At 40.1% G+C, this 15478-nt stretch overlaps 1 protein-coding gene across 7 annotated transcripts in view; it reads left to right on the plus strand.

Annotated features, from left to right (window-relative positions):
* The first annotated feature begins 756 nt into the window (after positions 1-756).
* AVL9 (AVL9 cell migration associated) overlaps positions 757-15478 on the plus strand; it is an 80502-nt gene continuing 65780 nt past the window's right edge. For 4 of the 7 annotated variants that reach the window (XR_007402083.1, XR_003143144.3, XR_003143145.3 and 1 more), the window contains exon 1: positions 759-1082. Coding sequence is in view for 3 of the 7 variants with exons in the window: in XM_025464567.3 (XP_025320352.1) it covers positions 990-1082 (93 nt within the window). In the remaining 4 variants the exon portion in view is untranslated. Of the gene's footprint in view, positions 1083-15478 lie in introns of all 7 variants that reach the window. The other 3 variants (XR_004804864.2, XM_049093783.1, XM_049093782.1) reach the window with 2 other exon arrangements.

Raw genomic sequence — 15478 nt, forward strand, 5'->3', positions numbered from 1 at the left:
ACAACGAATAGTCTCTTTATACTCTGAAAAAGGAACTATATAGTTCATTTACATAGTAGAATTAATGGGGATTGCACAAGAGTGGTTTTATTTTATCACGCCCTCTCCTGAGGCAAGATACAAAAAGAAACAACAGAACAATTCCAGATGGAGAGTTCATTTTTAATGAACTTGAAAACAGGTCATTGCTCTGTGTCTCCAGGATATTTCTCCCCTCACCCCGTACTTACAGAGCTGACTTAAAATAGAATCTATAATCCATCGTAAAATATATGTAACTAGAGGAGGCTCAATTTATTATGTGTTCAGAAAAGCATTTCTGGAGATAAATGTCATCATAAAAATAGACATGCAGGGCAGTTTAGCGCCGCCTTCAGTCCAGGGCCTGGTCCTGGAGCCTCGGGATCGAGTCCCACATTGGGCTCCTGGCATGAAGCCTGCTTCTCCCTCTGCCTGTGTCTTTGCCTAAATAAATAAAAATAAATAAATAAATAGATAGATAGATAAGTAAACAAATAAATAAATCTTTAAGAGGGCAAAAGAGGAGGAAGCGCCTTAAGGAAGCACCCGAGTGGCAGGGGAGAGAGGCGCCCGTGGCCCCGGCCCCGCCCCCAGCCCGGTGCCCAGGCCCCGCCCCCCGGCCCAGGCCCCGCCCCCCGGCCCAGGCCCCGCCCCCCGGCCCAGGCCCCGCCCCGTCAGGTTCCCTCCGGGTCCTGCCCCGCCCCGCCCCGCCTCGCCGGCGGCGGCCGCCGCATCAGGTGACAGCCCGGAAGCAGCGGAAGCGGATGAGGGAAGCGCGGCCGCGGCCCTGGCGGGCGGCGCGGAGCTGCGGGAGCGTCGGCCTCCTCCCGGCCCCCTGCGCGGCCCTCATGCGGCGCCCGCGCTGACACCTGAGATCCGCCGCTCGCCGTCCTCCCGGGGGCCGCGGGGTCGCCCGGCCCGCCTCCCTTGGCGGTTGGAGTCGGCTTGCGGGCCCGCGGCGGCCGCCCATGGAGAAGGCCGGGCGGGGAGGCGATGGCGCCCCCCGGGGGCCCGTACTGCACATCGTGGTGGTCGGCTTTCATCACAAGAAGGGCTGCCAGGTGAGGAAGGGGCGCGAACCCGCCGCCCCCGGCCGTTCGTGCGGTCGCCCGCGGCGCGGCCCTGAGCGCCCTGGGCCCCCGTGAACTTCGCACCTGCCCCTCGCGCTCGCCGCACCTGAAGCCCCTCCGCCCTCCCCCCTCCCCCCCCCCCCGACATCCCCTTCTTTCTCCTGCGCCTGAAATTGTGCTTTGAGCAGCAGAGCAGCTCTGTGTTGGTATGTTGGGGTTGGCAGGTGTTTAGGGTTTTTGGAGGAGCGGGAGGAAGGGATCGGAGGTCAGCCCCGCTCAGTTGCTCATTCATCTCTGCCTCCCTTGACTTTCTGCAATGTCCACCTGTAACGGGAGCCTTTAGAAAGATTCAGCACTCGGACTGCGTTTTCATCAACATAACGAGCTCAGTGGGCTCCGCACAAATGCCTCGGGTTGGCGGAAGCCCAGGCGGCGTCGTGGGAAAATCAACTTCCTTTGTTTATCTTTGGAAGCCCTAGAATCCGTCGTGTTTGGGTGCTGTATGGACTCCTCCTCCCCCCCCCCCCCCCATTGGGCCTCGCTTTTGCTATTTGGTCTTGTCTAGATCTTACCTTTTGGTGAGAAACTGACCTTTCCAGTTGAGTTGCGATGAGAGAAAGCGTTATTTTACCGGGCAAAGGAGTGTGCAAACACAAAGTCATTTTTATCACGTTTCTCCACCGAAATAGGGAATGGGAACAATGGAACGATGGCAATAATGTGTATTGGAGGTAAGGGAACAAAATGGAAACAGAATTTTTTCATGAGCCCAAACACTGGAAGGCAGTGATGTCATAATGTGCTAGTGAGCAGGAAATTGAAACGCTCGAGGTGTTAAAAAATGCTGACTGCCACTACTAGGTAATGTAGCGTTTTGTTTCTTGTGTTTGATAGAAAATGTAACGTTTTAGAAGATTTTTACTGGCGAAATTTAAATTCTGTAGTGGGGGGTGTGAAATCCCTGGGTAGCTCAGCGGTTGAGCATCTGCCTTTGGCCCAGGGCGTGATCTCAGGGTCTGAGGATCGAGTCCCGCTTTGGGCTCCTTGCATGGGACCTGCTTCTCCCTCTGCCTGTGTCTCTGCCTCTCTCTGTGTGTGTCTCATGAATAAATAAATAAAAATATTCAAAAAAATAAATTCTTTAGAGGATGATAACTGGAAAGTGGGGTGAAAAGATGGTCGTATTTGTATGTGTTCTAAGACTGCTTAACTTTATAATTTATTTTTTTAAGATCTATTTATTTATGGAGACACACAGAGAGAGAGGCAGAGACACAGGCAGAGGGAGAAGCAGGCTCCATGCAGGGAGCCCAATGTGGGACTCGATCCCGAGTCTCCAGGATCATGCCCCGGACCGAAGGTGGTGCTAAACCACTGAGCCACCCGGGCTGCCCTAAGACTGCTTAACTTTAAAGTATGGTACTCTGTTCCTTGTCTCTCAGTAGAAAATGGCATAGACACTGAGGAGGAAGTGGTGTTATTCAGTGTGATATTAAAAAAAAATTCGGGATCCCTGGGTGGCGCAGCGGTTTGGCGCCTGCCTTTGGCCCAGGGCGCGATCCTGGAGACTCGGGATCGAATCCCACATCGGGCTCCCGGTGCATGGAGCCTGCTTCTCCCTCTGCCTGTGTCTCTGCCTCTCTCTCTCTCTCTGTGACTATCATAAATAAAAAATAAATAAATAAATAAAATAAAATTCCAAGCAGCAGCAGAATGTTTATCAGACATAGTCCTATGTTTAGAAGTAAGAAGGTGGATATTCAAATATCTCTACCATGGCATGCAAACACCATGTTTGTTAGATTTTTAATATTCTTAAGATTTTAATTCCAGTGTAATTAACATAGTGTCATATTAGTTTCAGGTGTTCAATACAGTGATTCAACAGCTCTCTACATTTCTCAGTGCTCATCACCATAGGTATACTCTTATTTCCCTTCACCTATTTCACCTATTCCCTCCCCCATCTTTCTGGTAGCCACCAGTTCTCTGTAGTTAAGAATCTGGTTTGTTTTTTGTTTGTTGGTTGGTTTGGTTTGTCTTTTTTTCCCCCTTGTTTTGTTTCTTAAAGATTTTTAGTACTTTAAAACTTCACGTCTTTGGTCTTATCACTTTATAACTCACTTTGGATATGGGTGAAGTAACTGAAACTTGGAGGAAGTAAATTGATCTGGCTGAGGTCACGCAGCAAAACAGTCCTGGAGTCAGATGTAGAATTGTTTCTGGCATCATATGTGTTCATTCTGCTGAGCCATGTGGCATTTAGGAGTCTTTTAAGATAAAGCAGTAGGAGCCCACTTCCAAACCAAACTGAGGGGGACTTTTAAAAACAAGAAGGTAATATCGGTAGGAGAGAGAATAAAATCTTTTAATTTTTGCTGCCATCTAAATTCAAGATTAATTATGTTTTATACCAGTCTTATTGTCAAAAATAATACCATTTATATTTTCAGAAAGGAAAAATGATTTAGGAAACTAATATTGCTTCGAGATTAAAGAAAGCTGAATAGATTGTAAGATGAAGGAAGCACTTTGGGCTGAAATAGCACACTGGGTGGGTGCCATGGCATTTCACTGGATTTGTTAGGCCTTTGGTTTCAGCATTGAGGTAAAGGCTGCTTGTTTTGTTAAATAAACACTGTGCTAGGAATTAGGAGACCTGGATGACATCGTGGCCTTACAGCTCCCATGACCTCCAGCAAGTCCAGACTGCATAATTTTCTGTATCTCCTTTTCCTCTACCAGATTTCTTCATGGGAATTTTAGACCTGGCAAGGGTCCCTAGAATTCATTCTACTCCCATCTCCCTTAAATTTACGGATAAGTAAACAAACCCAAAAAGCTTAAGTAACTTAAAAACACTTAGTTTGGTGCTATCAGAAAAAACAAGAACTGGACAATAGTTAAAGCAATAAAGACATTTTTTTCAGAAAAGCTATTGTAATAGGGGAAGAGAGAGCTCAGTGTAGAACTGGGCTCAACTCTGAATACAAGGAGAAGGAGACATTGATGGCCAAAGAGCAGAGTGAGGGATCAACGGATGGGAAATTACTATATTGAGGTAAAGGGGATTTCTGGCTAAACCCAGCTAACAGAATTCCTGCTAAAATTAGATAAGGCTGAGAAGAACGAGGAAGCCCAAAAAGTCAATTCCTGGTTGAGAAGAGAGTTCCAAGAAGCCTAACGAAATTTTGATTAAGGAGAGACTTTGTCAGCACTAACACTGAAACCCAGATATGCCTAGTCTTTGTAACCTACCATATCTCTTATAATAGCGCTTTTAGCTTGTAGGCCCTTAGTAGAAAGAGAAAACACATGCCTTGGGGTTTTTTTGTTTTTGTAACCCACATGATGTTTCACAGAGACTGAGGGCAATTATTTTTGACTAAATTAACTTGCTGAGTAGTGTCTGTTCATCTGGGTTGCTGATAGAATGAAGAAAATATAGAGGATCCTGCCACAGTGCATTGAAAGATGAGAACTCTAGTATAGGTTCTTTTTTTTTTTTCTTTATAGTTTTTTAATTCCAGTATAGTTAATAAATACAGTTGTTTGTTTCAGGTATATAATATAGTGAAATCCCCATCACCTGTTTCACCCACCCACCTCCACTTTGGTAACCATCAGTTTGTTCTCTACTTAAGAGTCTGTTTCTTGGTTTGTCTCTCTTCCCCTCCCCCCCCTTTGTTTTGTTTCTTAAATTCCACATGTGAGTGAAATCATACGGTATTTGTCTTATTCTGATTTATTTCATTTACCATTATATACTCCAGCTCCGTCCATGTTTTGCAAATGGCAAGATTTAATTCTTTTTTATGGCTGAATAATATTCCATTGTATTTTCTTCATTCATCAATGCTGCTTCCATAATTTGACTATTGCAATGCTGCAACAGACATAGGCATACATATAACCTTTAAAATTAGTGTTTTTGTAATCTTTGGGTAAATACCCAGTAATGTGATTACTGAATCATATGGTAGTTCTATTTTTAATTTTTTGAGGAAGCTCCATACTATTTTCCACAGTGGCTGTATCAGTTTGCAGTCCCAATAGATTATTTTATTACTGCTGACTAAAAAGAAAGCAGCTTTTAAAAATTACACTTACCTCTCATAGCAGAAAATTAAGACATAAGAACCTGGTTTTGCAAATCAAACAAGAATTTGCTTATATCTAGTCAAAGAATGCACAGTGAATAAAAAGGTGATTTTTAGATTTAGAATATTGAGTATTCTCTAGCTTTTGCAAGAGTCAAACATTTGATTTTACTAGAACTTTTACTATTTTTCAGAGAAAAATTTTGGCTTACTAGTAATCTGTTAATTTTCTGTTCTCTCTTTAATGAAGGTTTGTTGGGTAGATGACAGCATGATTTGTGGACTCTAAAGAGAGTTAAGCTTGGATGAGTGGATAATCTGAAAAACCTTCATTGAAAACCCTCTGTGGTAGGGCACCTGGGTGGCTCAGTGGGTGAGCATCTGCTTTTGGCTCAGGGCATGATCCCAGGGTCCTGGGATGGAGTCCCACATCAGGCTCCCCGCAGGGAGCCTGTGTTTCCTTCTGCCTTTGTCTCTGCCTCTCTCTCTGTGTCTCTCATGAATAGATGAATAAAATCATTAAAAAAAAAGAAAACCCTCTGTGGTATATCCAGGTTGGGTGTAGGGAATGGTAACACAGCCAGTCCACTTAGACAACAGAGCAAATGAGTGAAAAACTCTCCTACTGAGTTGGCTGACAAAACTGACAGGTCAGTTCAGTCAAAAACAATGAAACTTTTGCCAGAGACCTGATTTGTCCAATGGATTATAATAGTATTGGAAAAGATAGGAAACTAGTTCAACTATAGTTTTTCATTTTTTGGTTGCCCTACGTTTTCTTGTCTTAATTTTTGTAAAATAACAACAGATTTTGCCAGATGGAAGAGTATTATAAAAAAGTGTACTAAAATTTCCTATATATATTCTCTCCTTTTTTTTTTTTTTTTTAAGATTTTATTTATCTATTTATGAGAGACCCAGAGAGAAAGAGACACGCAGAGATACAGGCAGAGGGAGAAGCAGGCTCCTGGAGGGGAGCCCAATGCGGTACTTGATCCCAGGACCTGGGGATCATGCCCTGAGCCAAAGGTGGGTGCTCAACCACTGAGCCACCCACGTGTCCCAATGTTATATTGGTTCTTTTTTTTTTTTTCTTCTTCCTTTTTTTTTTTTTTTTTTTTTTTTATGATAGTCACAGAGAGAGAAAGAGAGAGAGGCAGAGACACAGGCAGAGGGAGAAGCAGGCTCCATGCACCGGGAGCCCGACGTGGGATTCGATCCCGGGTCTCCAGGATCGCGCCCTGGGCCTAAGGCAGGCGCCAAACCGCTGCGCCACCCAGGGATCCCTGTTATATTAGTTCTTAAGGATGTTCCTCGCTTCTCCAAATCAGTGTCGTTTAAAAAAAAATTTTTAAGTTCAATTTTTTGGTAATCTCTACACCAAATATGGGGCTTGTAACTCACAACCCTGAGAGCACAAGAGTCACATGCTCTTATAACTGAGCCAGCCAGATGCCCCTCAGTGTCTTTTTAGATGTCCTACAACACTGCTTCCTTAACCCTTCAAAATCCAATTGTTTTGGAGAATGAGTGTATTACATGAATTAATGTTCTAGAGATTGATGTAATCAGCATATCAAGTGTTTCGTAGTCTGTAATTACATAAGATTTCCCCCAGGATGGATTAATCAGCCACCTTATTCAACAGTTTAAGATTTTACTTCCAGGTGTAAAGGATTAAAAGTGCATGGCTCATTGAATTGTGTTTCTAACTTCAGATTATTTTAGGCTGTGTTAAAAGTGCTTTGTTAAATCGCTCTTCTAAGTATTCAAAATGCTGTGGTCTTGTTGATCACTTCTTTCCATGTCCTGAGATTATTCATAGTGAAAATTCCCATACTTGGTTGTATTTTGTAATTTTTAGATTGAAGTGGACTGAAGTAAAACTTTTGTTTAAAAATAATGCTTTTCAGCAGTCTGCTGGGGTAATAAACATGATAACTTTACATTGAAGGATGTACCAAATCTTTGTAGACTCTTCTGTTATAAAGGTGCTCAATAGGGAATCAGGTAGTTTCATGTGGACCACAGGGTTAAAGCGATCTTCTAATACAGCTGTGTTGAAGATACCCAAACTAGACATAGAATATGACCATTCATCTTGTTTCCTGCATTTCTTCCACCTTTGAGGTCTTCAAATGTATCTTAAATGAAAAATTATTTAAATTAAAATGAGCATCTGACTTTATCACTTGATCATTTTTTTCCCCTAGATTTGTGGGAGTGAATTCTTCTGTAGCTTAACAGGTTAGTTTCTAGTGATGATCATTCTGGTTTATGGATAAACCAGACATTTAGATCATTTTAAGTGAAAGTACTACCATGACATTTACAATAGTTTTGAAATATTTATCCATTACAACTCTTTTCCTGATTTTTTTTTTTTTAATTTAGCATTTGGCAAAGGACTTCTTCTTCCTTAAAAACTCACCTGCAATACCTGGAGGGAATTATAAGAGTACAAAAACTCTTTGATGTGATGTATTTTATGTACAACCTTATCTCTAGTAGTTTGCTTGTTATAGATTATGTGTTCCAGACTTTTGTTCCTTATTTATGGCAATAAATGTGTAACTATATTTGTCAGATTAGCATGATTTTTGGCAAAATAATCAAATGAATATCAGACTGTTTGGTTCTTTCATAAATAGATTGGAACTTTTTTTTTTTTGAGAGGAAGGGGAAAGACTGACGGAGAAGGAGAGAGAATCTCAAGCAGACTCCACACTAAGTGTGGAGCCTAATGTGGGGCTTGATCCCATTACCCTTAGATCATGACTTGAGCCAAAATTAAGAGTTGGATGCTTAGCTGACTGAGCTACAGAGGTGCCCCAGATTGAAACTTTTTTAAACACTGAAATTAATAGGGAATCATTATTTTCCAAAGTGATGTCATAAAAAGTTGGAAGGATGCCTGGGTGGCTCAGCGGTTGAGTGTTTGCCTTCTACTCAGGGCGTGATCCCAGGTCTAGGGATCGAGTTCCACATCAGACTCCCTGCAGGGAGCCTGCTTCTCACCCTGCCTATGTCTCTGCTCTCTCTCTGTCTCTCATGAATAAGTAAATAAATAAAATCTTTTTTAAAAAATTGGAATTATTACTTGATTTTTTTTTCTACTAATGTTCTGATAGTTTGTAGTTTTGTATACATAGCTGGCAGTTTATAAATCTTGAATAAACTGGTTTTGCCAGGCTATACTTCTTTAAAAAATAGAATTATGAAAAAACTAGAAATCGTGTTTACATAAGTTCCAAGGTGAATAAGGCAACTGAAGCAGTGAAGAGAAAATGACATTTCCTCTTGGTTTGGGTGGGCTGATCATGGGAAAAGCTCCATGAGTAACAGAATGTTGCATTGCAGATTCAAGGCTGGATTGAGAAAATGAGGGACAGGGTTGGTTTATGTTAGGGTGATAGTGCCAAGACCTGACCCATTGAGGTCTTGGTAACAGATGACTTGTAGTTTGGCACCTGCTATTACTGGAATCCTTTGATGACCATGCTGAAACATTGGAATATTGTTTGTGATTCTTGTTGGAATAGAATCCCTTTGGAACAGAAAGAACAACCTTTTGGGGAGTTAGAGGTTAGGGAAGAATAATATCTAAAGATTTTTTTTTTAACTGCTCAGAGAAACTGTCCTGAAACAAGATTGCATTTTTAGCCCTCCACTGACACTTTGATTTCTTGAATTTGAATGGTTTGGTGGAGGGTTTTTTTCTGATTTTTAGCCATGCTTTTTATATACTGAAGTGATGAAAATCTCTGACTTCGCAGGGCTGGAACCTTAACAGAGCAGTAGAATAGTTTTCTTTTTAAAAAGATTTTATTTAGGGCAGCCCCGGTGGCGCAGCGGTTTAGCGCCACCTGCAGCCCAGGGAGTGATCCTGGAGACCCTGGATCGAGTCCCACGTCAGACTCTCTGTATGATGCCTGCTTCTCCCTCTGCTTGTGCCTCTGCTTCTCTCTCCGTGTCTCTCATTAATAAATAAATAAAATCTTTTTATTTTATTTTATTTATTTTATTTATTTTTAAAGATTTTATTTATTTATTCATGGAGACAGAGAGAGAGAGGCAGAGACACAGGCAGAGGGAGAAGCAGGCTCCATGCAGGGAGCCTGATGTGGAACTTGATCCCAGATCCCGGGATCATACCCTGATCCAAAGGCAGACGCTCAACTGCTGAGCCACCCAGGCGTCCCAGTAGAATAGTTTTCTTTTAGGCCTTGGCATCACAGCTAAGCAGGATGGGTGTCAACCTGTGTAATGGAAGTTTGGAAATATGTTGAAGATTCTTTTGTCTTATTATTCCCCCCCTTCCCCCGGTAACTAGAAAGAGCCTAATAGTGCCTGATTTTTTTTTTCAGTTTAAGTTTTTGATTCCCTAGTAAAATGCCTATGTTTCATGAGTAACCTTCTCCCTCATGGTATTACGTGATTCACATCTTTTACGGAGCATGGATTTTGCTAGATAAGGGAAGTCTGCAAAAGGGCTATGGTTCACTGGGAATGGGTACAAGAGGAGGATAAAGACAGGAAGAGGAGTCTGTACTTAATTTTGAGAAAGACTGGCCCTATTAAGTTCTTTGGTTAGATACCATCAGGTTAAAACCTTGGTTTGTTCCCAGAATATTTTTAGAGGATGTTATTTAAATTGATATTTTGGGCAATATTTAAATCATTCCAGTTGTTTTTAAAAAATGCATGTCTTTTCAGAAATAACATATACTCACTAGTAAAAAAGTAAAAAAATATAGAGAAGAAAAAAACTTACACTTAAAATTCTGTATCCTAAAGAAATCTGTTTCTAAGGCCTTGATGACTACCACTCCAGTTCTCTTTTTTTTTTTTTTTACAAATATATGTAACTTTTCCCAAAGACATTATATCAAGTTTTATGGTTTGCCTTTTTATGTAACTGTGCCGTTGATATCGTTCCATATTAATAAATATTGAATTATGGCATTTTAAAATAGCTAAATAGTATTTTGTGGAAACAGTTCATTGTTCTCCTTTTTAGACACTTTAGGTGTGGTACTCCAATTTTTTGCTATTTTGTGTAGTGCTATGAAGAACATCCTTGTGGCAAAATCATTGCTCCTTTTATCTAAGTATGGAGATTTAATTTTAAGCTATCATTTTTCTTAAAATTTTATTTAAATTCAATTAATTAACATAGAAGTATTATTGGTTTCAGAGGTAGAGGTCAGTGATTCATCAGTCTTACATAACACCCAGTGCTTATTACATCACATGCCCTCCTTAATGTCCGTCACCCATTTGCCCCATCCCTCCACCCCCTTCCCTTCCAGAGACCCTCAGTTTGTTTCCTATGATTAAGTCTCTTATGGTTTGTCTCCCTCTCTGGATTAGTCTTATTTTTTCCTCTCTTCCCCTATGATCCTCCGTTTTGTTTCTTAAATTCCACATATGAGTGAGATCATATGATAATTGTCTTTCTCTGATTGACTTATTTCGCTTAGCATAATATCATCTAATTCCATCCACGCCATTGTAAATGGAAGATTTCATTTTTTAATGGCTGAGTAATATTCCATTGTGTGTGTGTGTGTGTGTGTGTGTATACCACGTCTTTATCCATTCATCTGTCAGTGGACACCTGCGCTCTTTAGCTATTGCGGACATTACTGTTATAAACATTGGAGTGCAGGTGCCCCTTCAGATCACTACGTTTGTATCTTTGGGGTAAATACCCAATAGTGCAATTGCTGGGTTGTAGGGTGGCTCTGTTTTTCAACTTTTTGAGGAACCTCCATACTGTTTTCCAGAGTTAAACCATCTTTTTTTTTCCCATGGAGATCTTGGTAAAACAGATTTTGAAGCAGAACATGCTGAACAAAATTTAAGTTAGTCTGGATGACTCTGGCTTCATAACAAATGTCGTTTGTCCTGTGGCATTCTCAGTTTATTTTAACATAGAGTTTTTCACACATGCCTTCTGACTCAGCTGGGCCTTTTTTTTTTTTTTTTTTTTAAGATTTTATTTGTTTATTCATGAGAGACACAGAGAGAGGCAGAGACACAGGCAGAGGGAGAAGCAGGCTCCACGCAGGGAGCCCGATGTGGGACTCCATCCCAGGACCCCGGGATCATGCCCTGGGCCGAAGGCAGGTACTAAACTGCTGAGCCACCTGGGGATCCCTCAGGTGGGATCTCTTTTGATAAGAGAGGGAGATGACAGAGCAATTAGCAGGCACTTTCAGTGTTGACCCAAACACGACGTTGCAGTATTCAGCTTCTCCTCCTTGCTTTCTTATTTTATTTTAATTTTTTTTATTTTTTAAAGATTTTTATTTATTCATGAGAGACACAGAGAAGGAGAGACATAGGCAGAAGGAGAGGCAGGCTCCCGCAGGGAGCCCAATGTGGGACTCTATCTGGGGGGCCCAAGATCATGCCCTGAGCAGAAGGCAGATGCTCAATAACTGAGCCACCCAGGTGTCCTACTTTTTTTCTTAGACTAGGAGACCACATCTTCTACATATATTAGAACTGTGTATGAAATAAAATTACTTAGTCATAGGTTTTAAAGAAGACCTAAAGCCTTCTTGAAATATTATCAGGGGCTTTATGATAGCTGGTTAGGCTGATAGATGCTTTTCTAGCTTATTTCTGGTTCTTGACAGTGGTCTAGGTAATTGTCAATCTGACTTCTGGATAAACCATATTTGGGTTAGATTTCAAATACAGCATTCTGCACTTAAATTTTCTTCAATTGATGCTCATCATCACGATATGTATTAACTATATACGAAGAAATGACAGGAGGGTTGTTAATGAAACCTGTTCCTGCCCCCATGGCTTTCATGGGTGATATTAGTAATTTGTTAGACTTTGATAGGGATAGTGCACTACCAGAAATTCCAATATTTTTTACTATGTAAGAGTTTAAAGTGTTAAAAAATAAAATTATATATAAAACATTGCTAAGGTAGAGTCCATTAAGATAAATTGATTTAAATCTTTTGTTAGGAAGTTTCTAATGAAATTTTTTTCCTGCAAGAAAAGTTTTTTTTTTTTTAAGAAAACAGTTTTTGAAGCTGTGATATCATCTTCATATATATTTTCAATAACCTACAGATAAACAATGTTCTATTTATATCTTCTCATCCAAATGACCTGTCTTGGGGCACCCGGGTGGCTCAGTCCATTAAGCGACTCAGTTTTGGCTGAGATCATGATTGAGCCGACCTTGGGCTCCAGGCTCAGCACAAAGTCGGCTTAAGACACTCTCCCCCTCTTCCTCCACCCCTCTCCCCGCGCTCACTTGCCCATGCTCTCTCTCTCTCTCTAAAATAAATATCTTAAAAAAAAAAAAAAAAAAAAAAAGACCAGTTTCTGTCATTCTGCCATGTTTGATGCAAATCCTTGTCCTGTCTCTTCCATTGTAGAGGGACTCTGTATAGTATTCCTAATATACCTTTGTACTTTCAGCTCTGACAGATTCTCTTTTACCACTCTCTCCTTGAATAACAGCAAAGCATATCTGGTAATCAAGATACCCAAGTTTTAGTTTGACCCTAATGGTTATTAGATGTTTAATCTGGGGCAAGTTGCCTAATGTTTATGGACTTCAGTTTCTTTATCTGTAAAATAAGGGTTTTAAAAATAGACGATTGCAAAGATTCCCCTTCACTTAACATTATTAGAAGATGAAATCAACAAACATTTGCTAAATACCCGTCATTAGATCCTACATTCAGAAACATACCCTTCAATTCAACAGGCAAAACTAGTGTTTGTTGTTAGCAGTCTGAACAGAGGAACTTTCTTGGATGATGATAATTCTGTGTTTTGATGGAATGGTTGCTTTTAGTGGTATAAATCATCAAAACCAATGAACTCTGTACACTTAAGGTCTTTGCATTTTATACTTTCTAATAACACCTCAAATCTAAATAATTTAAAAGTGTTTTTTAGGCTTGGGTCAGTCCATAGAGCATGCAGCTGTTGATCCTGGGGTTGTGAGTTTGAGCCCCATGTTGGTGTAGAGATTACATAAAAATTAAATCTTTTTTTTTTTAAAAGGTTTTTTTTTAAGTCACCTTGTAAAAAATCACAAAGTTCTGGATCCTTCAATACTTTTGAAAGGGCTGTTTCAAAAACTATTAGTTATATGATTTTCTACATTTAAACTTCTATTTGTGCAGAGCTAGGACTTAATAATTCTCCATTTGTAATCTTTCAGTTTTGAGCCTTAAAAGTTTATAATTGAGAAAAAAATAATAGATCAGAGAAACAATGGCTCAGTCATTTTTTTTAATGTCCTATCTTCATGTGTTAAATAAGCATGGTATCTTTGGAGACACAAAAGCTACAGTTCAGTACAAAAACCCAGACATCTCTTGGATGCTAATATAAGTTATATGCTGAAAGCATCAATTTCCATGAAGTACAGTGATTTTCTCCACTCTTTGTAAACAAGTTGTAGCAAAGACTCTAAATTCCATAAAGTAGACCCTAAGTATAATTCCTGCCTTCGTGAACAATTTAAACTGCTAATAAGAGCTTATACCAGTATAAGGCTTAGTCACCATGCAATTTATCATTGCAGTTCTATGAAGGTATTATTAGCAATAATAATAGCTGCCATTTATGGAATGTTTGCTGTATACTGTGTTAGATGTGTTATCCCATTTATTCCTCTCATTATACCAAGGTTTTATTAACTTTCTTTTATAGATAAGGAAATAGAAGTTTAGAAGTATTTTATTTTCTTAAGGGGTAATTTATCAACAATAAAGTACACACAATCTAGGGGTGCAGCATTATTGATTTTTACGTACATGCACATTGGTGTAACCACCATCCAGATCAAGAGACAATTCCAGCACTTCAGAAGATCTGTGCAGGCGCCCTCTCCTGAGTATTACTTGCCTGAGGGTTACCACTGTTCTGACCCTATGTCATAGATTTGTGTCCCTCCTGTCTGACTTGTTTCACTTAGTGTTATGTCTGAAATTGTTCCATCTTATTGTGTCAGTTTCTGTATGATATTTGTATGCCATCCTTGACCTCCTGTTAAAGTACATGAGAGTTGTTCCCAGTTTGGGAATATTACGAATAGGACAAATAACAATTTACTTTAAAATTTAAGTGGCTGGGATGCCTGGGTGGTTCAGTGGTTGGGCATCTGCCTTCGGCTCGGGGTGATCCTGGAGTCCCGGGATGGAGTCCCACTTTAGGCTCCCTGCATGGGGCCTGCTTCTCTCTCTGCCACTCTGTGTGTCTCTCATGAATGAATAAATAAAATCTTAAAAAAAAAAAAATGTAAGTGGCTCTTTTTTTAAATTATCAGGTTGGTTTGAGTTTATGAAAGTTAGGGTTTTTTCCATGTAGCACATTGGTGCTATACGACTAAACTGTTTATTTTACTTGGAACCTAGAATAGTATAGGAGTTTTAGATTTGTGTAACGTAGAAGATCCTAGAAAGTCCAATACATTTAAGATCCTTCAAACTGTTTTTAAGAATTCATAATTAGTAAACACGTTTGAAGTTATCTTTACCTAGCATTACATAAAGTAGCATTACAAAACTAATCTGATATTACTGGAAATAAATAGCACTTTATTTCTCTGAAACAAATCAAACTCATTGACTCCATATCTATATTTTTTAAGTTCATTTATTTAAGTAATTTCTACACCCAACATGAGGCTCAAAATCACAAACCTGAGATCAAGAGTCACGTGCTCTTCTAAGCCAGCCAGGAACCCCTAAAAAAATTCTGTATTTAAAATACACATCATCTGTTTTCTTGTTCACAATCCAAGTACCTCATCTATTTTTCTTCTGTTTTGTTTACAATCTTGAGGGTTGGTTTTTTTGTTTTGTTTTGTTTTGTTTGTTTTTAATACTTATCCTGCCATGAATTCATAGGGAATGGGTTTCAGCATCTCAGACTCCTTTCCATTGGATCTCACAAAGTGTGCTTCTCTGGGTGGAGCAGGCTGGCAGTTCAGTAGATCCCAGTAGATCCCTTTCTCTTTGGCTTCCATCTTTTTCTGATCATTTTCCTTCACGTGCTTCAGGAAGCTATCTAGGCTCTTTCGGTACTTAATATGCCCAGTACATAGGGGCGCCTGGGTGACTCCACTGGTTAAGGATCTAACTTTTAATTTTTGGCTCTGGGTCAGAGTCGTGAGTTCAAGCCTTGTATTGGGCTCCATGCTAGGTGTGGAGCCTACTTTAAAAAAAAATATGCTCAATACTTACATTAATTGTCTTGGCAAGAATCTTGCCCTTGTTTGTTTACAATGCCAAC

Source organism: Canis lupus, chromosome 14, assembly GCF_003254725.2.
Source record: "Canis lupus dingo isolate Sandy chromosome 14, ASM325472v2, whole genome shotgun sequence".
NCBI classification, from domain to species: domain Eukaryota; kingdom Metazoa; phylum Chordata; class Mammalia; order Carnivora; family Canidae; genus Canis; species Canis lupus.